General features: G+C 35.9%; 1 protein-coding gene across 3 annotated transcripts; it reads left to right on the top strand.

Moving 5' to 3' along the window:
* Positions 1-1,332: 1,332 nt before the first annotated feature.
* Positions 1,333-23,288, top strand: FH (fumarate hydratase). Of its 3 annotated transcripts, none has more exons than XM_032237934.1 (11): positions 1,498-1,576; positions 5,416-5,566; positions 8,040-8,174; positions 8,931-9,041; positions 10,389-10,565; positions 11,384-11,566; positions 11,742-11,907; positions 14,273-14,476; positions 17,068-17,195; positions 19,206-19,359; positions 22,805-23,288. In XM_032237934.1, exons 2-11 carry the CDS (start codon positions 5,516-5,518, stop codon positions 22,945-22,947), a joined length of 1,452 nt encoding a protein of 483 aa, XP_032093825.1. In that variant the 5' UTR covers positions 1,498-1,576; positions 5,416-5,515; the 3' UTR covers positions 22,948-23,288. The 3 variants fall into 3 exon arrangements, with proteins under 3 accessions (XP_032093824.1, XP_032093825.1, XP_032093826.1); XM_032237935.1 differs by having other exon boundaries at positions 1,510-1,576; positions 5,436-5,566; XM_032237933.1 differs by lacking the exon at positions 5,416-5,566 and having other exon boundaries at positions 1,333-1,576.
* Positions 23,289-25,728: the final 2,440 nt, after the last annotated feature.

Genomic DNA, 25,728 nt, shown 5'->3' with positions numbered 1-25,728 from the left:
CATTAACTTAAACTTACATTAAAAGGGGTGGAACTTAAATGACTTGGTCATATCTACCAAATTGAAGTCAGTGGCAGTGACTGCATACTCCTTTGTATGTTTTTTAGAAAATACAGTGCATTCAGAAAGTATTTGGACCTCCTTCACTTTCGTCAATTTTCTTACGCTGCAGCCTGATTCTACAGTTGTTGAAATTCATTTTTTCTCATTAATCTACACTCCTTATCCCATAATGACAAAGTGAAAATATAATTTTAGAAATGTCTGTAAGTTTATTAAAAAGAAAAAAAAATGAAATATCACATTGGCATAAATTTTCAGATCCTTTGCAATAACATTTGAAATTTAACTCAGATGCCTCCCATTTCTCTTGATCGTTGCTGATATGTTCCAGGATTTTCACAGGTATTGATGGCAGGCTAATTGATCTGCAGTTAGCAGTTAGACTTATATACCGCTTCATAGGGCTTTCAGCCCTCTCTAAGCGGTTTACAGAGTCAGCATATCACCCTCCACAGTCTGGGTCCTCATTTCACCCACCTCGGAAGGATGGAAGGCAGTTTCCTGGATCTGGTTTTTTTTCTTCCTATTTTGAAGATGGGAACTACATCAGTTCTTTTTCAGATCTCTGATAGTTCAGGATCTGTGAAAGATACGGTTCAATGGTTCAGAGGTACTTCATTCTTTGGAAGAGGGGTGGGGTGCTAACTTTCTACACTGGTTTGAGTTATTTGTAAAAATGAAGGCAGAATGTAAATAATAATAATAATAAAATAATAAAAATACATTTTTAAAGGCATGTTACTCATGCGAAAATTTTCAGGTGATAATAAACCTTTATTAGCTTAATTTCAAATTGCAAAATTGCCTGAAAGTTTTCGTTTTCAAGGAGAATTCCTCAAGTATGATGGTTTAAAGAAGGGGACTCCAAAATTGGCAACTTTACGAGTTGTGGACTTCAATTCCCAGAATTCCTCAGCTGACTGAGGAATTCTGAGAGTTGAAGTCCTCAACTCTTAAAATCAACAAGTTTGGAGACATCTGGTTTAAGAGAGACATAAAAAAGAGGTGAAAGGGAACAAATGTTGCTATTGCGTAAGTAGTTATAGGTGAAAACCTATCGTATTTCCGATTTTTTCCACAGCTACCAAAAATAGATTTGCCTCTCCAAAAAGGACACATAAAAAAGACAACAAAGTAACCTCTACGGAAGCTCGTTTGCAAGGGAAGCATGCGCATTTATTCAAAAATGCGTCGGTTTTCCACGCCGCTGTGTCAGTAGTTTATTTTCTTTATTTTTTTGCTCGCTTTCAAGTCCACCCGGTCTTCTTGATTGGTTCTGCGGGCGACGAAGTTTTCTCGAGTCCGGGTCTTTCCTCTCTCTTTTTTGTACTTCCATTGGCTGCCTCTACTCTGTCTCCTAGCTCCTCCTTCCAGCTATCCACCTCCCGACGCCATGTATCGCTCGCTACTTCGTCTCCGCCGTTTTTGTAGTGTGGCCCTCGCTGGCGAATCTCAGTTCCGCAGCGTTCGTCTACAGAGGTGTTTCTACAGTCAGCCCAAGCAACGAGGAATGGTGAGCGCGTAACTCCTTGTGCCGGGGAAGGGGAACGCAATAAATGCTGGAAGGTGACCTTGGACAGTCCCTGGGTGTCCCGGCTGCTAGTGTTAGGGGGGAAAACAGAGGAAAGACAGCGGTAGAATGTGACTTGGACTCCTGCTTGACGAGGTTGATACTGCAGAGAAGGATGAGGAAATGACGCCATCAAGTTGAACGCCTCCAAAGTACACATGGTGGAAAGCCCTCGTTGAGTGGTTTCTAAAATACAAATGTGTGCTAGTTGATACTAATCAAGAAAATTCAGAAGGAATAACAGCATCGTTGTGCCATATACAAATAAGAATGTGCCAGTTGCACGATACTCTGTTACGAACGAGAACGGAATGTTAAGGCACTCGATGCAAAATCAAAATCGTGTCCTTATAAAGTTCATGCCATTCTTATCAATACACTAATGATAAAAAAAATCCTTGTGAGGTATGCTATTGCTCATTTAATCAAAGAAAATGTATATGATGTCTTTTAGAATCAAACTTCCGACCTTTCAAAGAGGTATGACTTATTTTTACCCGCTGTTTAGATGACCTTCCATTTCAAACTAACGATTTAGAGATAAGTTCTGCCAAAGTCTTCCAGGAAATTCTTAATGTGTTTTCTTGATAGCTTTATCTTCCAAAGAGTGAAAAACCTGCTATTAACCATAAATAAATAAATAATGAATAAAAAGGAAGTCACAGGAACAAGGGTAAAGCTGATATTTTAAGGGAAATTAAATCTTTAAAAATTCTTGGTATTAGTTTTGCCAAGACAAAAGGAGTTGAATAGGTTGAAACCAGGCTAGTCTACCACCTATGGGAGAAGACAATAATGCTATTTTTAAAAAGCAGCTCCACTGCATTGCATGGATGAGAGGATTTGATTTCTGTATAGTATAATAACTTTTATTTGATATGTAGAAATTATTGAAATTCTATCATACATAATTATTTTGAGTAATTAGCAATAAATTTAGCTATCAGATACCTGCATCCTTATTTATTTAAAACATTTATGTAGGTTCTGCTCCTTGGTGTATTGGCTGTTTGTGCTAGTTCTAGTTTTTGATGAGAGAAACTTTGACCCTTGGAGAGTTGGTAAAATACCAAATAACTTGCAAGAGAGTAGTTGTTCTTGTTCTGAAAAAAGAGAGAGAAGGGAAGCTGCAAATACTAAATTTGGAAGGATTTTAGAACAAGTCAAAAATATATTGATTTCTAAAATAACATTATGTAGATATATTTTGACAAAACTTTTAACGGATTACCCCATAACATATTGATTAGCAAACTAGTGTAATAAATATATAAGACTCAAAAATAATTCTGAGTGTTTATTAATGGTTTCAACAATTTGAAGAGAAATCAGTTAGGAAGCTGCAGCATTTGTGGTTGTAATGTTTTCATTAATTATTTAAATGCAATGTTTATCAAATTTGTAAATGACTTAAAATTGGGTGGAATATTTATATATTTGAAATATATAACATTAAAAATTTTGACATATTTGTAAAATAGATTGTAAATAATAAAATTTGATTTAAAGAGATTCATGCAAAATTCTTCAACTACAAAGCTGAAATTTTGCAATGATTATCATTGGAAAACCAGATGCAATGCAACCTGTTGATTACCATCTATAAAATTACATGATTTAGGACTTGGATATCTTTGACACTTTTATTTCTCTTACTATTTCTGCCTAATCAATAAGATACAGAACGATTGGACACACCACATCCCAGCTATTGTCAGTTTTTGCAATCTAGAAGATCTTTTTTTTTTTGTAGCTCTGCTATTCTGTAGAAAAATATCTCCCTAAAGTTCTAATAGCCTAAACACCATCTGGGCTTTCATAAAGTTGTAGAATCAACCCTTTTTGCAAGGCATTTATTTTTTCTCTGATAATCTATTCTGATGGTTTAATCCTTTTTAGTATCCTTAACATACGATTATGTAATATTATGTTTTATTGGTATTTTTAATGATTGTTTTAAATTATGTATGTATTGCGAACATATATGTTCACAGTGATTAAAATGGCATTCACATGAGGAGGGAGAGGATAATTGCCAATTGTACTATACTTGTGCAAAAGATCTTGAAATATTAATTTATTTATATAGTAGCTTATACACAAATGCAGATTTTTGGTACTTCAGTAAAAGTATTTTACTTTTCCAAATCATGGGCAGCAGTTCTATATTTATTGCTCTGAAGTGCAGATGTGAAATATGGATTTAAGTTCTACAGAGTCAGATTCTAACAGAAGTAGAATCATTAACTGAGGATAGGAGGAAGAACAGGAGTTCCCTTTCGCTTCCTGTGTTCCAGAAAAGGTTTTATTAAATAGTCAGAAAAGATTGCCATTTTTCTGAAAACATGCAAAAAAAACCCATTTCCCTTCCAATTCTGTGATTTCAAGTCAGTCCTTTTCCTGATGCTTTTTCTGATGTTAATTATTCTCACTGTCAGGAAATTTCTTTTTAGTTCTAGGCTCTAGGCTCCTTCTTTTCCTTGATTAGTTTTCATCCATTGCTTCTTGTCTTGTTTTCAAATGCTTTGAAGAATAGGTTGACACTGTCTTCTTTGTGGTACCGCCTCAAATATTAGAAGACTGTTATCATGTCCACCTAATCCTTCTTTACAATACAATAGATCAGCGATCCCCAACCTTTGCGGCTTGGTGGCCTAGTGGAGGAGGGAGAAAGAGAAGCATGTCATACAAGTTTATATTAACCCATATGCATTCAAGGAGGCTTTTCTTGGTTTTATGCATTCCTGTAGAGCTTGTTGTTGCAATGTATTTGTGCTCTTCTAAATAGTGTTCTTACATAGCTTCTCTTGTGGAAGGTTGGATTGTTATTTAGTGTGAGCACTTAGTGTGAACAGTTTTACAATAGATGTGTATTTCTAATTTGCCATCATTGCCTCTGCTGATGGGAATATACAGGAAGGGTAACTTGTTATTTTCTTCTTCCCTTGTTAATTTTATTCCTTCAAATATATTGTTTATCTCTTGTGTGTATTCTCTAGTTGGTCCTCTAGGTAGAAATTGGTTTAGTTTTCTTTTATGAAACAATAAGAAGTGCAGTAATTAGAATCTGATAATTTCTACATTACAGTCATAGACTCTTGTCAAATTAGCTTTTAAGAAGCCAGATGAATCTCTTTGCCCTTTTTTCATGCAGAATTGGATATTCAAAGTTTGTATGGTGTAATCATCCCAAACAAACATGCACTTTAATCTCCATGCTATCACGCACGTCACAAAGGAGGATATAGTTTTTAATGGTGTTTATAATAACAAAGCAACAAAGCAAAGAGTGTCTTAAAACTAGGTAATATTTATTTTGGCTAAATTACTTTTTATATTATATCACTTTTATCCCTAAAATTAATCTGCATGTTATAACTGAGCAAAACAAAATCATGCTTGGTTTTGTAATATACTTCTGTATTGTAATATATTATCTGACACATAAATAATATACTTGATTTATATGTGTTTAACTAATTGTATCATTATATAATTATAAAACAATGTAATAGTAAAACAATGTAATTTATAATTAGTTGTTTTACAAAACAATTAAAAAAGGCATTCTTAACGTTCTGTCCTACTTTGATAGTATGGTGCAATCCTGTATGGTGGCCAGTTGATTATTTAAAAGTAAATGTATAACTGGTTGAGAAAAAATGATTAAACACTGACCCCTGATTTGGAAATAAGTCATCAAGAAAGTGTATGCATTGGGAAAGTTTTGTACACTATTTTGTAACCTTGAATTATTCTAAAGTTGCTCTTTATCTTATCAGGATTCTGGAATTTTCTTTAGGGTTAACTTCTGATGCAATTACAGTGGTATCTTGGTACTCGTCTTTAATTAGTTGCAGGAAACATGATGAATTCTAAAAAATGATGACTACCAACAAATCACATGACTTACCACATGACCCTTTGTTTCAGGTAGGACTTCTGTATATCTGTTTTCCTATGTCAGCGACTTTCTAGCATGGCCAACTTCTTGTCCATTCTCTGCAGCTGTCCCCCTTTTCCTATCACAGCATGTGATAGAGCATAGCTGTGGGGATTCTTGCTATTGATTAATTAATTACATGCAGTCAATCCAATGCTGATTCCTAGCAACCATATAGATATATTTTCTTCAGAATAATTTGTCTCCAACCTGGTCCTTCACATCTTCCAATAGTCATTGTTGTAAATGAGCCTATCCACCTTGATGTTAGTTGTTGTCTTCCTTCCCCCCACTCCCAGCGTTATGGATTTCTTCAGATAGCTAGGTATTCACATAATGTATAAAAGTGGGATAATTTGAGCCTGAAAACTTTGAATTGATTTGTTTGTTAATCAGTGAAGGAAAATATTTGTAGCTCGAGGTTAAAATGCTGGGTCCTTGATGCTCTCTGAGCTTGGTTGTTTTCATTTCCCAAACTAAGTAATATCATCAGAGCCTAGTTACCTAATTTGGGTTGTTGGAAGAAATTTCCCGTTTGTTTCCCATCTGGGAAACAGTCACAATGCTGACAATAATTGATACAGAAGTGAGCTGCCAGAAAGCAGGGTTCTTTAATTCAGGAAGGCAGGAAAAGTAGTGGCACAGCTTGAGCTTTCCTGGCTTGCAAGCAGATTGAAATGATAAATCTGTGGGCTTTTATACTGTTTTTGTTTATTTTAAGTTCTGCCTTGATGGATTAATCCTATCTCCGCACTTTTGTCTTTCCTATCCTGGGGTTTAATCCTGTCAGGGAAGAGGAAAAAATGAGTTCCTGGTGAGTTATTTTTAGCTTTTTAGGTTTTAAGCTTTTCAGGATCTCCTTTGTAATTTCTAGTGAGAACTTTTGGCAGTCTTTCTGTCTTCCTATCTACTTTGTTATTCTTAGCAAGAGGTGTTAATGTCTTTTAGCAACACACCCAGACTTTCAATTAGATATGATTGCTTGCTCCCTCTACCTTTGGGTCCCTTTTTTCTGAAGGGAGAAAAGCTTGTTTTATTCTGAACTGTTTTGGCAGTTTTTGGCACTGTCTTTCTGGGATATGCTTCCCTCGGGGTAATAGAATATCTGCAAATAAACAATCAAGCTCAGAAAGCCCGAAGGATATCCCCCTTTGATAATTCTTTTCCCCTCGACTATCCTTTGTATTCTCAGTAATCTTCTTTCATGTCAAAAGTATTAGTGCTCTTTCTATCATTGCTTCTTCAAAGTCCAACTTTCAATGCCAATTTTTGTTTCCATAGAGTGCTTCCTATATGAATCCACCTGTTGGAGGTATAGCATCTCCAATACCTTCATTGCTACTCGGACAAATGTTAGTCTGTATTGTATTTTTTTGACTTTTAGTTCCTTTGATGTTAATAGTAGATCTTAAAAAGACAGGACTGTCCATCATTTCAGTATCTATTGTCAAAAGCTGGTTACTGTATACATATATTGTCATTTTTTTTTTTTAATCTTAGTGCCTTTCCCCCCCACTGTGTGTAGTAAATAAATGAAACTTTAGCCTAGGCCAAGAAATGTTTGAAAATGCCTCAAGCTCCCTTTTCCCAATTTTCATGACAATAGCATATAAGTGGAAGAAAGATAGCACATTTTGTTTCTGTAGTTGTTCTAATGAAGTAGCTTTAAGTATGCACAGTAGCTGTATCTTAGTTTGATCTACTTGATACTGGGCTCCCTAACTTTTAATACCAGAGCTTGTAGTTTACTTGTATATTCAGTTTTCATAGCATCATCAATGTAGCATACATACTATATATAATCTAAAATATGTCTCTCTGTTTCTCTGTTTATCTACCATCAGCATAGCACTGGTTATTGATATAGTCCTATCAGGTTTGCCATCTTCAGCTGCTTTGCTGGTATTCTGCCGTAAACCAAAAGGTGGGAGGGAAGGAATTTGGGGAAGCTTGGGCTGGAGAGAAGAAGGCTTATGAAAGGGGAACATAAACAAGCTGACCGGAACCAGAAGTGTCAAACCAGAATAAACCAGCTGCCAAAGACAAGTGGCCTGGGAACAGAATGTGAAACTTCTTCAAGAAGCACCCAGCATGAAAGCAGTCCCCAAAGCATCAAACTGTGGGAATATTCAGACTTAGCCTTACTTTTGCTGCAACAAGTTAACTTTATTTTTTTTAAAAAAACTATCACTCCAACCAAATGGTGTTGAGTCTTTCTTTCCTAAGGATCTAAGTTGGGGTAGAACTGACACGTCCTTTTAAAGACCTATTTTTACCTGATATGGTCAATACCATATTGTGGGAAGTGATTGGCTTCTTTCATTTGGATGTGCTTGTGGCCAGCCTTTTTTTAAAATTGTTTCTTCTTATTGATTCACAGTTTTGAATTATTGTATCTTTAGTGTTCTTTTTTGAATTTACAGGTTTCTTCCTTTATTGGATTTGCCTTTTTTTTCTTTTTAGGCTAGTCAATCATCGTTTAGAATTGAATATGATACTTTTGGTGAACTCAATGTTCCAAATGACAAGTATTACGGTGCACAGACTGTGAGATCTACAATGAATTTTAAGATTGGTGGTGCAATGGAACGGATGCCAGTAAGTTATTCAAATCTGAATTTATTCTCTGAATGTAAACTTAAAGCTAGTATAGATATACGTTTAGTCAGAGCTAAGGGTTAAAAAAGTAGGTTTTCAAATTATGTCTGTTTCTCATAAACAAGAAAGTAAGATAAAAAGAAAGTAGGCCAGTGTGCTGTTGTCATTCCTAATCCTTAAATATTAATTAGTTAGTACATATACAGACCAATGCTAGCTTGTGAGATATTTGTTATCTTTGTATTTTAGAATGCTCCATAATTGATTTTATTCCTAATAGCTGAAAAATAGTTGAGCAATTTCCAAAAGTGATTAGAAAAGGAAATATGCAAACTTAGTGTTCTTTTAAAAACATCAACAGTGGTTTCAGCAAGATTACTATACTATTATTTCCGGATCATTTATGGATGATCTGAAATGCTCTTCTTATACAGAAAGTAATTATGAAGAGCTGAGTTACTCACTAGTTCTTTATTCCACCATTGTTGTTGACTACTGTTCAGTTTGCCCTTTCTACCAGGAAGTCATTAATTATTTTGATTGGTATGAAAAAATTCTATTTATTGATAATTTATGTTGATCTAGCTATTAGATAGTGTTGTCATATAAATATGTTATAAATAAAGTAGAAAGCACTTTTAGCAAAACAAGAGGCTTTATATAGAAAATAGCATATAAATAAGATAGCTTCCAACAAGATAGTTTTGTATGTATTATTTTATATGTGAAATTTTACATTTTTCTTGAAAATCTTAGGTTCAAGTAATAAGAGCTTTTGGTATCTTAAAACGTGCAGCTGCTGAAGTAAATCAGGAGTATGGCCTTGACGCTAAGATTGCTAATGCCATTATAAATGCAGCAAATGAGGTAAGATAACATGCATGTATGACAACTGAAATATTGTATTTAATTTTGATATATAGATGATTTTTTTGCATAAAGTGAGGTATTTGAAAAGTAATTTCAATTTAGTTATGCGTAAATGTATCTAATTCCCTTAAGCTGTTTAAAGATGCTAAAGATTAAAACTCAACAAGTCAGTAATGTGTTTTCTTAGCAAATTCTTCATGGTGATTTGATCATTTTTAAAAGTTTAGTTGGGTAAGTAAACTTTGTGTGGGAGGGCCTTCAAGATGCTAATGAATCCCAAAGTTACATGTTTCTCTATGAGTTCCAAGTGAGTTTTCACAACTAGGTCTTCAACATTTTCCGAACACTGGGGGAGTGGAGATCCATCTCACCTCTGAGGGCAGAGAATTCCAAATTCTTCATACTGTCCAATTTAAATCTACTTCTTTTAAACTAGAGTTTTCTGTGCCTTGTTAATTTCTTTCTTGCAGGCTATACGTATGCAGTGTACCTAATGCCTGTTTCTTATACACATAATCCTTAACTACATGCATTCAGCAATTGTTCAAAATTATGGTGGAACTGAAAAGATTAGTCCTCAAAGTTGTGGCCCTCATACAGGATTACTATTTAATTGCTTGGCTTGCAATTATGATATAAATGCACCATTTGGAAACTTACGTGCTGGCTTCCCACAAGCAAAGTCAATGGATGCCAGCTGAGAATGTTATAAATTGTCCCAGTAAGTTACTCCCACTCCTTTTTCTCCCATGGAGTCCAGCCCACTATGGAGTTCCAGATCCCAGGGATCTCATATTCTGCAGCACTTCTACCTGCATTCTGCAGTATTAATGCCCACCTGCAGGAACCTTGCAGTCTCCACTGTCTTTTTGAGGCTGCAGCCAACCCACCTGAGGTCGCTGCGAGTCTTCCCATGGCTCCTATCAACCTGTCCATGCTTCCTTGTGCTCCATGGTACACACTTTGTTGCTTTGCTGGGACTCCCCCTTCTTCCTGCTCAATGACTCCCATATCCTATGGTTACATTGGCAACTAGAACTGCTGGGATTGCTGTTGCTAAGCAATGTGGTCATGTGGTGTGCTTTATGACTATCACTTACCAATGGTGATTATGGTCCCAATTGCTATTGTAACTCAAGGACTCTATGTAAATTTTAAATTCCAGGCCTCCTATTATCCTGCATTTTTTTTTACTTAGGATATGTTTGTTTTTATTACATTGAACATTTATTGATGGTTGAGCCTGTTTCTCGTTTACTTCTATCTGTTTACTATTTCAAACAATGTGTTTTTCCTTGATGTACATTATATAGGAACACAAATAATAAAGTGTATGTTTTATAGGTATCAGAAGGTAAATTAAATGATCACTTTCCTTTGGTGGTGTGGCAAACTGGATCTGGAACTCAGACTAACATGAATGTTAATGAAGTCATCAGCAACAGAGCTATTGAGATACTAGGTGGTAAACTGGGGAGCAAGGACCCAGTACATCCCAATGATCATGTTAATAAAAGCCAGGTCAATATATTCTTCCTTTTATTTTTCATTTTTCTGCATTAGTAAGTATCTGTAAGCCAATCACAATATTTATTAAATAGATGTTGCTTAACTGGGCATATAATATTCAGTGTGTCTCATGCGTAGGCATGTGTGTGAACCTCATTGTATGACTTGCTGCATTTCTTCAATAAATTATGTTTATTGTTGCATAAAAAAATTTAACTTTCTGATTTCATTGACTGAGAATTAATTTCATGGCACAAAATATATAACTTTTATGTCTGTGGAGATTCTCAGTCATCCAGGTCATGGTTGTCCCAAAGGTGCTTTTTCAAGAAGCAACTGGGTTTTCTTTGCGGACATTTTGCTTCTTATCCAAAAAGCTTCTTGGATGAGAACTGAAATGTCTACAAAGAAAAACAAAGAAATCCCGCTGCCTCTTGAAAAAGCTTTTGGGATATATAGCTTTTAGTACCTGTCTGGAATTTTATTTCAAATGCTGCATATTGTGGGTAAGCTTGGCTGAGTTATTATTAGTGGTTTGAATGGCATCATAAATGACAGTACCTGGAAAGGTGGAAGGTTTTCCTAATTTATTTCAACATGTGTTATTAAGGACTCCATTTTTAATTGAACTTAGGGATAGATGATCAATAATATTAAAATCAGCAATATAGTTTTGTAGAATAGCTTTACTATTGCATCATTATCCTGCCATCATGTCTCTCCACCACCCTCAAATGCTTAGTCTTTTTTTGAACCCTATTTCTTAATTTAGTTGAAGCTCATGAAATAAACGTTCCAATAGTAATTTGCTGTTTTTTGAACTTTAAAAGAGCTCAAACGATACATTTCCCACTGCAATGCATATTGCCGCAGCATTGGAAGTGCATGAAGTGTTGTTACCAGGGCTACAGAAGCTTCAAGATGCCCTTGATGCCAAGTCAAAGGAATTTTCTGAAATTATTAAAATTGGACGAACTCATACACAGGATGCAGTTCCTCTTACTCTTGGCCAGGTACGAATCATTTTACAGTTTCATGCAATGAAAAAAATACTAATTTCTTGTGAGGAAATTCTTCGCACACAATATGTATTTGCTAATTCTAAAATAATGGGTGGGTCACTTTAAACATATATCACATGAAAAATATGCTATGAAATTTGAAAGATTTATTTTTATTTTTGTCAAGGAATTCAGCGCTTATGTGCAACAAGTTAAATATAGTATCACAAGAATCAAATCAGTCATGCCAAGAGTTTATGAACTGGCAGCTGGTGGCACTGCAGTTGGCACAGGACTGAATACAAGAATTGGTTTTGCTGAAAAGGTTGCATCTAAAATAGCTGCACTTACAAGTAAGAAAAGACATTAAAAGTAATCTTGATGTAACCTTTAACTTGCTAGAATAAAAAAAGGGTGGGGAATGGAAAATAAGAAGAAAATGTATCTGCTGTCTAATATCTTTTTGTTCTCATTCACTAAACTTTTAAATTGGGATATTGTAGAAGTAGCAAATATTATCAATGTTTATAGCAACTTAATTGCTAGAAATATAGTCCATTCTCACTCAAATTCAGGAAGCCAGTTGGAGAAAATGCCACCCTGTGTGAATAGGAAGTTTTCTTCTGCAGGAAGCAGAAGGTACCAGTTATCATCATCATTTTAGCCATTGTCTATCCACTGCAGGATGAAGGCCTCTTCTGCATTTACCAACCAATACAGTCTTTAGCTTTCTTTTGTGAATTGGGCCTGCAATATTTGCTGATGTCGTCGATCCATCTTGTTCTATGTCTCTTTTTATCAAGTGGGATCCATTCTATGACTTTATCAAGTCAGGTGCCTTGGTGCACCTGCCATGAGTTCTTCTTGCTATGTGACCAGCCCATTTCCATTTCTATGCTTTTATTCTCCTGATGATATCTATTCTTTTGTTCATTCTCTAATCCACATGCAGGTCTTTTTCTCTTGTCTTATAATGCCAAGCATATATCTTTCCACAACTCTTTGCGCCACTCATAGCTTTTGTATCGATTCGCCTGCCTTCCTAGTTTCTTGTAGACTCAACATTTTTTTCCATGGAGGCAGTATTATTTGTTCAACTATAGAACTGAAGAAAGAGATTGTAGCTAGTAAATTTGATTAATTGCTAAGCCTCTACATCATGTCATGAATTTGTACACCTGGACGACAACATACTTTCTTTGATCATTATGTCTTGTTTGTAGATCATTGACCATTTCTGTGAGCAGCAAGTCATCATCACGACATGTAGTTCTTCTGTAGGGTAATTATTTTTTTATTTCCTTGTTACAGTGTCAATCTAACCTTCTTTCCTTCCTTTTCTTGGAATTCTGGATAAAAATCTATCTATAGAAGTCTATGAATCTTTCTTCCAGGTGGCATGCCTAAAGATGACCACTGATACTGTATCTTCTGATTCTCTTCGTTCTACCAGTCGGACTTCCTCCTTCAATATTCCTGTTTTCTATGCAAACTCTATTGTTTTTTAAAATATCCTTCTACTTTGCTTAGAAGATACTCTTCATCTTTCCTATTATAAATCTCAATCTGTCAAGCTGAGCCTCCACTCCCGCCACTTCTCCAGCAACATAATGAATTTGCACTTGGTTCATGTGTAATTGAAGCCCCCACCCGCCAGAAAAATAAATGGTGCATACCTTGCCTCTCTGGCCATGACTCTGAGTTTTTATGAATCGGGCAGATTCAAACTATTTCTTTCTTTGTGCACATCTAATAAGCCCTTTCATAACCAGTATATCCCTCATTTGAGGGTTAAGAAACTGAGCCAACTACGCTTTGTTCTCAAGGGTACACCCAAAATTCTGCTCTTCAATATTATTTTGCTTGTGGCCATTATGTCAAGAAATTCTGAAGTTAATTAACTTTGTTCTGATTTTCAAGGAGGGCCAATTAATCTCAAAAATAAATATGGCCTTTGATTTACTATAGCAATTTTGTCATTCAGCCCTATTTTATTCTTCCAAAGAACAAAAAAAAAACCATATTCTAGATGCTTGCAGAGTCGAAATCTAGACATCTACTTTTGTGTTGATTCATATATACATTATATGCCACATCTGCTTATTTGCTTTATCCAGATCCCTGTGGGACAGAGATGCAGTGTTCATCTTGATCTGCTTGGAGAAGGAATAATTGCTTACTCCTTCAGCAGCCTGCCAGATGAGAAAGGAATCTCAGTGAACCCAGTTTAAAAAATGGCTCTATCAGTCACATTTTGCAAAAAAAAAGAGAGCATATTTTGGAATAGCTGAGGGGCGAGGGGGAATCATTTTGTTTGGTGTTTACCTTCTCTAAGTATTAAAAAATTAATTCGTTCACATCTGTAGAAACTCGCTGGGAATCAGTTGGGTTAATTATGATGCATTGTTTTTTCAAGACCCTAAGATGAAATTCTACATCTATCCATGAACTCCTGCTCTGTTTAAACAAAGGGGATTTGCTAGCTCTGCTCAGGGCCAATAAATGCTGTGCTAATATTCTGGCAATCTATTTTCCCAATTTTATTTTTTCCATGAGATATTGTAGTCTGGGAACCCTTAAAAATGGTTATTGTCAAATTTTATTTATGAACATCCACTCAGACCAAAATAAAATAGACTACATGTATTGATCATATAGTGTTTGAACTGTGCATAAGAATAGATAGAATGTTAATAATATCTTCATTATTTTCCTTAGGTTTGCCCTTTGTTACAGCTTCAAACAAATTTGAAGCCCTTGCAGCTCATGATGCCTTGGTTGAATTGAGTGGTGCAATGAATACTGTGGCTTGTAGCCTAATGAAGATAGCTAATGATATTCGTTTTCTTGGATCTGGTCCGCGATGTGGTTTAGGAGAACTTATTTTGCCTGAAAATGAACCTGGAAGTAGTATCATGCCAGGTAAACTTGCCAAGATTTGGTTGTTAACTTTGGGTTGATAGATAGTGAAAGACTGATGGTATAATATATTTATTAATTACAACCTGGCAAATTCTTTTATATATGATGTCAGTCATATTTTTTCAGTACACAGTAAGCAGGAATAGATTGAAGTAGAATAAAATGTGCTATTACACTTACTAATAAATTTATTTTAATGGTTACATTTAAAAATAATTTATTATTTATAACATTTTCCTCCCTGCTCAGTCAACTCTTATTCCTATTTATTCTTAATTAATCTTGTGCTAATTGATTAAGAATAAGGAATAATATTAATTAGATTTAATAGTTTAAAGGATACAAGCTTAAATTTATAGAACTGTAGTAGTAGACATAAATTATTATAAAATGACATCAAATTATTCAAAGAAAACATAATAACTACCATAGATAACATGGATCTTTTGTGAAGTCTTGGATACTGGATGGTATATCCTCAAATTATTATTACCTTAGTTCTGTACTTTGTTTTAATTAACAATGTTTTAATTCAGGTATGAATGAAGTGAGAAAAAGTGCTTTGCTTGCTTTGCTTCTTTAAGTAAAATGCTTAATAGCATAGGAAAAACTAGTAAACAAGGGAAGGAGCAAGATAAGTATAAATAACTGAAGAGCATTTGACATATTTATTCTACAGTTAGAAAATAAACTAGGTATTCAAAAGAAGTTCTAGGTCTACTGAAATATTCAGCTATTGTAAATATGACAAACTTCATTGAGCCATTAAAAGAAATTGTATTGAATCTGAAATCCTGGGATTTGCAAGCAGCTAGCATTAATCAAATTGTTCAGCCATGAAGCAGAGGGTTGCTGAGTTAGAAAAGTCTGAGTTGTTCCTATTTTAAAGAAATTGTTCATCTGTCTTACTTACAAGTGAGTATAGATTAGTTAAATACAGCAAGGGAGGGGATATTTTCTTACCCCGGGTTTTTTGAGTCTTTGTAAAATGCCTCATTTGACCCTCCTTCTCCTTCTCTCTTTTTCTCTTCTGCCTCTTTCTAATTGCTATGCAGAAAGAGATAACCCATTCCCTCAGTAAGAACTTCTTCCACATTTGAAAAGAAGGGAGGAATAGCTCCAGAATGCTGTTTATAAAGTCCTTGTATGGTATTCAAAAATTTCATTTCTTGAGTATAAAATTTGTAGAGAGTCACAGAAAATAATAAAAAACATCAGAACTTCTAAAAAGCATTTCATCAAGGCTGCCATCCTTAAGTTATGTGATTTTTGAATTAATTACAAGAATCCCACCTGTGGGAAAATACTTTTAAATAAAAGTACCGTGTTTAAAGAAAATACTCTATCTTTTAAAAAATATTTGACGGAACCTGAATGGACACTAGAGGAAACTAGTAGGAACTAATAACTACATTTAAAGAATAAGAACACTTATTGAACAATGGACCCAAAAGTTAATTTTAAGAGTGTCTGCTTCTCTAAACAGACTGTGTTAAAAGATGTTATGGAAGAGGAACAAGTTTTGCCAGATAAGACTGATCTGAAAAGTGGATTTAAAACTAACAGGCTCAAGAATGTATGGAAAAAGATGTTAGAATGAATAAAGTGACTGATGTTTTAGTAATTAAAAGGGATATACAAATAACAAACCAAGGGAGAAATCTGGATAATTTTCCTATAATGGATTTGCGAAAGTTTTGAAAAATTTTGTGGGAAGGAAGAAAGTAAAAATGAAACAAAATGGCATTATAGGACATTATTTAAATGCATTAAAGATCAAGATTATTAAAAGCAAAATAAAGAAATATAAAGTTGATTAAAATAGATATGTTGTTATTTCTGGTAATTCTTGTGGATGATTGCTGATCAGGACTGAAATGACAAGGTTTAAAATTTTGTTTATACTGTAGATTAAAACATGACATATGGGAAAAAGAGATAGTTATATTTTAGGAAGTTATAAGTTATTAAAATTGTTCACACTTGTAATGAGGGGAAAATAATTTATATATTTCTTTACTCCATTTGCTTTTTTCTTATTTTTATTTTCTGCACTTTTTTCTTTTTTCCCCAGTTTGTATTAATATTTTATCATTGCAATTGTAATTTTTAATAAAATCGCTACCGAAAAAAATCCCAAAATAGGTTCAGCTATTTTATTTCCAGTACCCATGTTCTGCCTCTCAAGGCATTAAGCAGGGTTTTGAAATTATTGTTTTGGATTCATAATAGATTTGGATTGATTACATTAACCCAATATTTTTGTAACATCATCATCATCCTCTAGATTTACAGTATAATTTGACTTTCCTCCAAGAACTTAAGGCAATTTTAAAGGAGGTTACCTTCATTCTATTCCCACAGCATATGTTGTGAAAATGACTGGGCTAAAATCATTCAGTGAGTTCTAAGAATGAGCTTGAAACTGGGTATCTTTGTTCTAGTGCAACACCTTAACTACAAGACTACACTTTTCAGGAACATTTGATTCATTATTTGGTTGTCAAAGTTCCATTTGAGAATAAACAGCAAAATAAATATTGCAATGTGTAATAAAATAATTTCACGAATCTTTGTTTGTCCCCTCACAGGAAAAGTGAATCCTACTCAATGTGAGGCCATAACTATGGTAGCAGCACAGGTGATGGGAAATCATACTGCTGTTACAATAGGAGGCAGCAATGGTCATTTTGAATTGAATGTCTTTAAGCCTATGATTGTAAGTTTGGTAAAATTATAATATAATTGAATGACATAATTTCACTATGTAATGCTAGATAGATGCATTGGTGGGAGTCACCTTTTGTACATAAGTTCATTTCAATTTTTGGTCCTGAATTTGATTTCATGTGTTACACTACATACATACAAGTAGTCTTTCACTTGTGACCACATTTGAGCCCAAAATTTCTGTTGTTAAGTTAGTTAGTTGTTAACGAATTTTGCTCCATTTTACAACCTTTCTTGCTACAGTTAAATAAATCACTTGCAGTTGTTAAGTTAGTAACAACGTGGATTGTTAAGTGAATCTGACTTTGATTGTCAGAAGGTCTCAAAAAGTGATCACATGACTGCAGACATTGCACCTGTCATAAATATGAGTCAGTTAGAATTTTAATCATATGACCACGGGGTTGCTGCAGTAGTGGTAAGTGTGAAAAACAGATATAAGTCTTTTTTTTCAGTGCTGTTGTAACTTTGAATGATTACTAAATGAACTGTTGTAAGTCAAGAACTAGCTGAATGCACACAAACAAGTTCACCACAATATTACTGAGTGCAAAAAAAGCCCCAATGATTTGGATGCTGTTCAGGATGTTTACCAAGTAGAGAAGAAGATTACCTTTTCTTTTACTCTTGTGCTCTTTACAGAATTTTGGCTTCTTACTCCTTTAGCAGTAAAAAATCTATAATCTTTAGTTAAGGCAGGAGAAACCTCATTGCCTTTCTTTCCTTCTTAGCAATCCAGATTCAATTTGATGGTTTTCTGTTACTGGCTTATATTTGCTCAATGCCTTATAGGAATATAGGTAGTTCTTGACTTACAACCATTTGTTTAGTGACCATACATATGCTATTAATTTTTTAAAATATATGAACACTCCCTCCTCCCCCAAAGCAAATCTGAAAAATTGAATTATAGGATTAGAAGGGACCTTGGACATGTTTTAATTCAGCCTTCTACCCAATGCAGGAGTCCCCAAATCATATTGGACAAACGTTTGTCCAAACCTTTCTTGAAAACATCCAGCAATAAAGCATCCACAACACTAGGAAGTAAGCTGTCCCATTGCTTAATAGTTTTGAATGTCAAGAAATTTTTCCTTATTTACTTCTTGGTTGGATTTTCCTCTGACGAGCCTCCAGCCCTTGTTCTTGTCCTAATTTCAGGTGCTTTGGACAATAAATTGAGATCCTCTTCCCTGTGACAGTTGTTTTATTGGAAAACTGCTAATGTCTCTTCTTAATCTTCTTTTAAGAGCTAAACATACCTAATTACTTTAGCCATTCTTCATAGGATTTAGCCTCCAGACTAAAGATCATATTTGTTGCTCTTCTCTATACACTTTCTAGGACCTAGGATCTTTTTTTATAGTGGTGACCAGAACTGAATGTATATTCCAAATGTGGGCTCACCAATACAGCACATAGCAATTCTGTCATTATCTTGACCTTGACACTATCCTTCTGCTGATGCAGCCCATGACTGCTTTAACTTTTATTATATTTTAATCCTGTATCTGTGCATCTGTTTTTTTCCTGCTTAAGTATGGTATCTTGCTTTTCTTTCCACTAAACTGTATCTCATTGGATAGGGCCCAATGCACAAGTGTACCAAGATCTTTCTGAATTTTGAGTCTGTTTTTCAAAGTGCTTCCTGAAATATGTGTCATCTGCAAATTTGGTGAGGGCTCCTTCAATTCGCTTATCTAGGTTATTTATGAAGATGTTGAACAGCAGTGGGCCCAAGACAAAACCTGGGAAATCCATTGCATACAACTCCATGTAAATGGAATTCTACTGAGGACCACAATCTGAGTGCAGTTGGTTTTATCAAGAAGTAGGAAAGATGTTGTCTACAATATCAAATGCCTTCTTTTTGGCCTGTTATTTTATTATGTAAATATTTATCTTTGATTTTCTGTTGTGATTATGGTAAAGCTCTTGTTAATCAATGTATCAGTGAACAATTTTTTGTTAAATTATTAATTATTTTTAATTTATTTAGATTAGAAATGTGCTACATTCTGCACGGCTCTTAGGAGATGCCTGTGTCTCTTTCACTGAAAATTGTGTATCTGGAATAGAAGCGAATACAGAGAGGATAAATAAGTTAATGAATGAGTCATTGATGTTGGTGACTGCCCTTAATCCCCACATTGGTAAGTATCTAATAAATAAAAATGTCATGAAACGTGATCACAATGTGACATGATGAATTTTTCACCCATGTCCTAGAGTATTGATAAGCAATGTAAACCAATGTAATCAAAAATAAAATTACCATAAAAGAAGACAATTATTTAAAATTATTAAAACAAATACAAAAGGACTTGGAAAATTGGGCTGAATTACAATTATCACTCATTGGAAGAATTGCGACCATAAAAATGAATATCTTAACAAAAAATTTAATTCTATTCTAAACTGTACCAGTAAAATTAGGGATTTTTTTTTCATGGAGCTAAAAATACTTTTAAAATTTATTTGGGTGGGGGGAAAAGCTAGGATAAAATTAAAATTACTACAGGATTCTAGAATTAAAGGAGGATTTGGCTTCCCAGATTGGGAGCTTTACTACCAGGCAGTAGCGATAACATGGCTCAAAGAATGGATAGTACTTCAAAATAAAAGAATATTGACGATAGAGGGTCATGATTTACAGCTGGGCTGGCATGCTTTTATCTGGAAGGGAAAGAGTAAAGCCCATAAATATTTCCAGAGTCATCAGGTAAGAGGGGCCTTACTAGAAATATGGATGAAAATCAAAAGAAACTTCTACAGAAAAATTCCCAGATGGATATCAGCCATGGAAGCAATTATCTACCCCAATGTAATAGATTTGAATAGGATATTGACATATAAGGAGTTATTGGATGGGCAAGGAAAACTTAAAACAAATCAGGAGTTAAAATTACAGGGAATTGAATTAGGCTCGTGGCCGTACCTTCAAATTCAACAAGATATAAAAAGGACTTAGAACAGTACGGAAAAAAATGATTACAAAAACATACAATTGTCTCTTAAAATTCAAAATGGAGGAGGAAACGATAATTTGGGCTAAAAACTTTGGGTATAATATTGAATTGGAGTACTGGGAAAAAGTATGGTGAAAAATTATAAATGGACAAATCTTGGCATCTTATAAGGAAAAAAATTACAAAATATTTTATAAGTAGGCATTTACCCCCAGCGAGATTGGCCAAAATGTCCCCAAATAGATCTCCAAACTGTTGGAAATGTAACCACCAACAGGGGACCTTCTATCATATGTGGTGGACATGTCTAAAAGCCAAAGAATTCTGGACAAAAATTCAAAAATGGTTAGAAGAAATAATTGAACAAAAAATTGACATGAACCTTGACCTGTTTCTTCTAGGAATAATAATAAAAAATATTAGTAAGGATATCCAATACTTAATGCTTCATATAATCACTGCTGCCAGAATTTCATATGCCCAAAGTTGGAAACTAAAAACCATTCTATCAAATGCAGAAACCATAAAAAAGGTGTTAGAATGCTCAGAAATGGACAAACTAACGATGGAACTAAGAGATAAAGAGGAAACAGAGTACTACAAGATATGGAACAGGTGGTATAACTGGCTTGAAAAGAGATCTAAAATCGGTGCATAAGGAACACATAGCAAACACAGTGAAAAGAGATGGCATGTATTTAGAAAGCAATAGAAATGGAAATATTGTATATAGATGTATATATTGTAAAAATGAGAAAGTAAACAAAGAAGAATATGTATAAAACAATAGAATGGAAAATGGAATAGCAATAGCAGTTCGACTTATATACCGCTTCATAGGGCTTTCAGTCCTCTCTAAGCGGTTTACAGAGTCAGCATATCGCCCCCACAGTCTGGGTCCTCATTTCACCCACCTTGGAAGGATGGAAGGCTGAGTCAACCTTGAGCTGGTGAGATTAGAACCACTGAACTGCAGATAACAGTCAGCTGAAGTGGCCTGCAGTACTGTACCCTAACCACTGCGCCATCTCTGCTCCAAATCAGAAAAAAGAAATACCGATACCAGAAAGCTGTAAAAGTGTAATTGTGATTTTAATGTTTGAAAAATGTCAAATAAAAATTATTTTTTAAAAAATTAGTATTGAAAACTATAATATAGCTGTAGCATTCTCACAGGCAATTGCTGATAATTACTGAAGTGGCTGGGGGTAGGAGTGGGGAGAGCAAAAATGATAGTATCATAGAGTTCAGAGGTCTTGTCCAAAAACTTGTGTGAGAAGAAATCAACTACATAGATTTCTATGCTTCCTTCTGAGGAAAGTCACCCTTCCTAGAAGAGTGAAATATTTTGAGAAATATTTAAAAAGGCAGAATATTATATTTCTCCTAAAAGAGAAATGGAAATCTTAAGGGTGACAGAAACTCAGCTCCCTGCCCCCAGCAGATATTTGGTGCCCATTAAGAAAGACTGGACCAACCTATTTAGAAAACAAAAAATCTTCAGCTCCAGGATGAGATTATCCTTCAGGACAAAGCCATTCAGCCACAATAGGAATCCCCAACAAGCCCATCATTGCATCAGCAAGCTTCAACTAAGCTTGACTCAGATAACCTACAAAATTAGCTATGACCTTGACAGCAACCAATAGAATACTTGCTCTTACTATAGGAACGGGAAGCTCAAGTTCAAAACCCAGAGGCTATAAATAACCCTCACTTTTGACCTGCACCAGGAGCATGTGCTTGATGGTTCTGCTTCATTAAACCATCTTTCCAATCAGTCTCCATATTTCCATGTTCTTTCTCCCCACTTGGAACTGAACCAGATGGATATTTCTTCCAACACTTCCTTCCAGCTGTAATGCTTTAACTGCAGATTTAATTTCTTGTACTGTATACAATCATGGTGTGTGTGTGAGAGAGAGAGTGCAGGGGCATGCATGTATGGACACAGGTGCTTGCAAATGTGTCTTGAAAACTACTTCTCTTGTAAATATTCTAAGAAGATATAGGCAATATTCTTGTTTTTTTTTTAATACAAATAATCAAATTTGTTTTCTTTCTTATGAAGTTGTAATGTCCCTTGATAAGTGGGAAACAAAAGAATTAACTCAATATTTTCATCAGGGAAACATGACCCTAGGACAATGCAATTATCATAAATACATGCCAATTGCAGTGTCCAAATTTTGATCATGTGAATGGTACAACAGTTGTAAATATGAAAAATGGTCATAAATCCCTTTTTTCAGTGCCATTATAACATCAATCTTTAAATGAATGATTAGTTAAGGATTACTGCTTCAGTGTGACCACCAATATGCCATTTAAAGCTGATACAAGTTGTGATTCAGGAAAGGCAATTTAGCACTGATCTAAAATGATGAACATTACATTTATTTTCCACTGGAACTAGCCCCCTTAAATTATTGGCCTTCAGTATGCAACTGCATCTTTCACCTGGTTCAGTTTACGGGTTGCTACTTGCATAAGTACTATGCATTTGTGGGAACTGAACCCTTTTGATAGTACAATTTCTAGTTGGTTGCCTTGGGTGACTTGTCACTGAAGATGTTTCTTGGTGGTCCAAAATATAGAATCAACTTTACATATTTTTCCTTTTTATTAGGTTATGACAAAGCAGCTAAGATTGCCAAAACCGCACATAAAGAAGGGATGACATTAAAAGAAACTGCTATCAAACTTGGATTTCTTACAGCAGAACAATTTGATCAATGGGTAAAGCCAGAAAATATGCTGGGTCCTAAGTGATGCTACTATGTGTGATAAAACAGAAAAAATAAATAAATTATATAAATCAAATGTTTTGTTGTCCAAAACTTATTCACAGTTGCATTTGTATTCCTAAAATTAATGACACAAAAAATAATATGGTACTGAAAAAAAAATGCAAGTATTACTACCAGATGAAACAATTCAGGAAAAATCTACTTAATTTTCTACATTGTCAGATAGATTGGAATCAAGACATACAAGAATAATAATATTGTATTCAAATCAGATTGTTTCATTCTGACAAGGCAATGTGTTTATTATGGAATTGATATTTCTTATCTAAAATAAATGTTTTATGCTTGTTTGTTTTTACTATATTTTGTAGATATTTTAGTTTTTTCTTTCCAGACCAGATAAAACAGTGATAAAATGTTCAATAAATTAAAGAATTATTCTTTTACGCAAAAGCAATCCATTTGTTTTGATATGATTTATATTAGTTACTATGATACTCTTATCGTAGTAAGGTAAATTAATTCACGTAATTTTTTTCAAGACATATGAAATATTTCCTTTAAAATGTTTATGTATTAATATGACTTACATGCTACTTTCATTTAATCAGTTTACACAATTTAATTCAGCTTAGTACAAGACAATGCAAACTTAAATAACAAATATCAAACAAATATGTAAACATCTAAATAACCCAGTACTTACCAGAGAGCAGTTTCCATTCCCTTGCTAGCAAAAACATCCTTGTAATTTAAACCCTCTGTTCCTTCAGTTTCCAAAAGCTTACCAAAATCAACTGGTAAGCCAAGTGGGAAGCTTCTCTCACCCATGACTTCCATCTGATTTTCTAGCAAAAGCCATGAATTTAAGATCCCCATAATAAAATATTGTGCAACCACTGTCAGTCATAGCTTGAAGTACAGAAGTTTACAAAACATAGCAATTTTTAATGGATATAGAATTTTTAAAATTGCCTAATAGGTAACATAATCAAGCCAGAATGCTTTCCACATTTAAAGATGAGCATGGAGCTCTACTGCAAATAAGTGTTTGTACAACTGGCAATATACAAATTGATTGTGGTTTCTATTATAGCCCCTTAGAAGCCTGGCAGCAAATTCCAATTATCTTAATTCCATTCTTTTTATTCCATTCCATCCTATCTCACTGCTTCAATAAATACCCTTCTTTCAAATCACCAAACATGGCAGTCACGAGATCCCACTAGGTGAGAGGATTTCAGGGAAGAGATCTGGAGTATGCTTATTATAGTGAGATATGCAGATTGTTAGGAAGAGGCATGCCAGCAAATAACCCAGTCCTATGCCATGTAAATCTTTAAAGCACTTTGAATTGCACCACTTTCTATAGAGGGACGATCAAGAGCATCCTGTCATTACATTAGTCTGGTTTGGAAGCATTACTGGAAGGCAGTGCAGTGTCATAAGGAATGCAGAGATTGGCAGGTCACTTCTGTCTATTCAGGATATAGCATTTAAGTGATGTTTGACCAGAGTCCTTAGTATTGTCTGGGACACTACACATTCTCTTCAATTTTGTTCCATCAACCTTGTGAACTCTCAACCTTCCTCTTTCTGATATGAATTCAACATGGAGAGTTGTGTGTATATGTATGTATGTAGGTGTGTGTCAGGGGTGGGTTCCTCCCGGTTCGCACCGGTTCTTGCGATCCGGTTCGTCAGTGAACCTGGAAGTAATTAACTTCTGGGTTCCTAGCTCCTAGCCCCTGAAAAGGATTTGGAGAGATGGGCAGCTGGTCTTTTGGGGGGGGGGGGAATCCCCAGAACCAGGAGCGCAGCCCATTCCCCCTCCCAAGAAGACCTTTCCCGCCTCGGCGGCTGCAGGAACCACCCCACCGCTTTATCTTCCTCCTCCACCTCCTCTCCTTTTGCCCTCAGCAGCGGCAGCCGAGCCGGGAAAGGGGCGCTTTGGCAGGGCTGTGGAAGCCCTGTCAAAGCGCACCTTTCCCGCCTTGGCGGCTGCAGGGACCACCCCACCGCTTTATCTTCCTCCTCCTCCTCCTCCTCCCCTTCTGCCCTGAGCAGCAGCAGTGGCAGCCAAGCCGGGAAAGGGGCGCTTTGGCAGGGCTGTGGAAGCCCTGTCAAAGCGCACCTTTCCCGCCTTGGCGGCTGCAGGGACCACCCCACCGCTTTATCTTCCTCCTCCTCCTCCTCCTCCTCCTCCTCCCCTTCCGCCCTCAGCAGCAGCAATGGCAGCCGAGCCGGGAAAGGGGCGCTTTGGCAGGGCTGTGGAAAGCCCTTTCAAAGCGCACCTTTCCCGCCTTGGCGGCTGCAGGGACCACACCGCCACTTTATCTTCCTCCTCCTCCCCTTCCGCCCTCAGCAGCAGCAACGGCAGCCGAGCCGGGAAAGGGGCGCTTTGGCAGGGCTTCCACAGCGCTGTGGAAGCCCTGTCAAAGCGCCCCTTTCCCGCCTTGGCGGCTGCAGGGACCACACCACCACTTTATCTTCCTCCTCCTCCCCTTCTGCTTTGAGCAGCAGGAGCGGCAGCTGAGCCGGGAAAGGGGCGCTTTGGCAGGGCTGTGGAAGCCCTGTCAAAGCGCACCTTTCCCGCCCCGGCGGCTGCAGGGACCACACCGCCACTTTATCTTCCTCCTCCTCCCCTTCTGCCCTCAGCAGCAGCAATGGCAGCCGAGCCGGGAAAGGGGCGCTTTGGCAGGGCTTCCACAGCGCTGTGGAAGCCCTGTCAAAGCGCCCCTTTCCCGCCTTGGCGGCTGCAGGGACCACACCACCACTTTATCTTCCTCCTCCTCCTCCTCCC

This window comes from Thamnophis elegans, chromosome Z (genome assembly GCF_009769535.1).
Source record: "Thamnophis elegans isolate rThaEle1 chromosome Z, rThaEle1.pri, whole genome shotgun sequence".
Lineage (NCBI taxonomy): Eukaryota > Metazoa > Chordata > Lepidosauria > Squamata > Colubridae > Thamnophis > Thamnophis elegans.
This window is presented reverse-complemented; position numbering and strand designations above follow the sequence as displayed.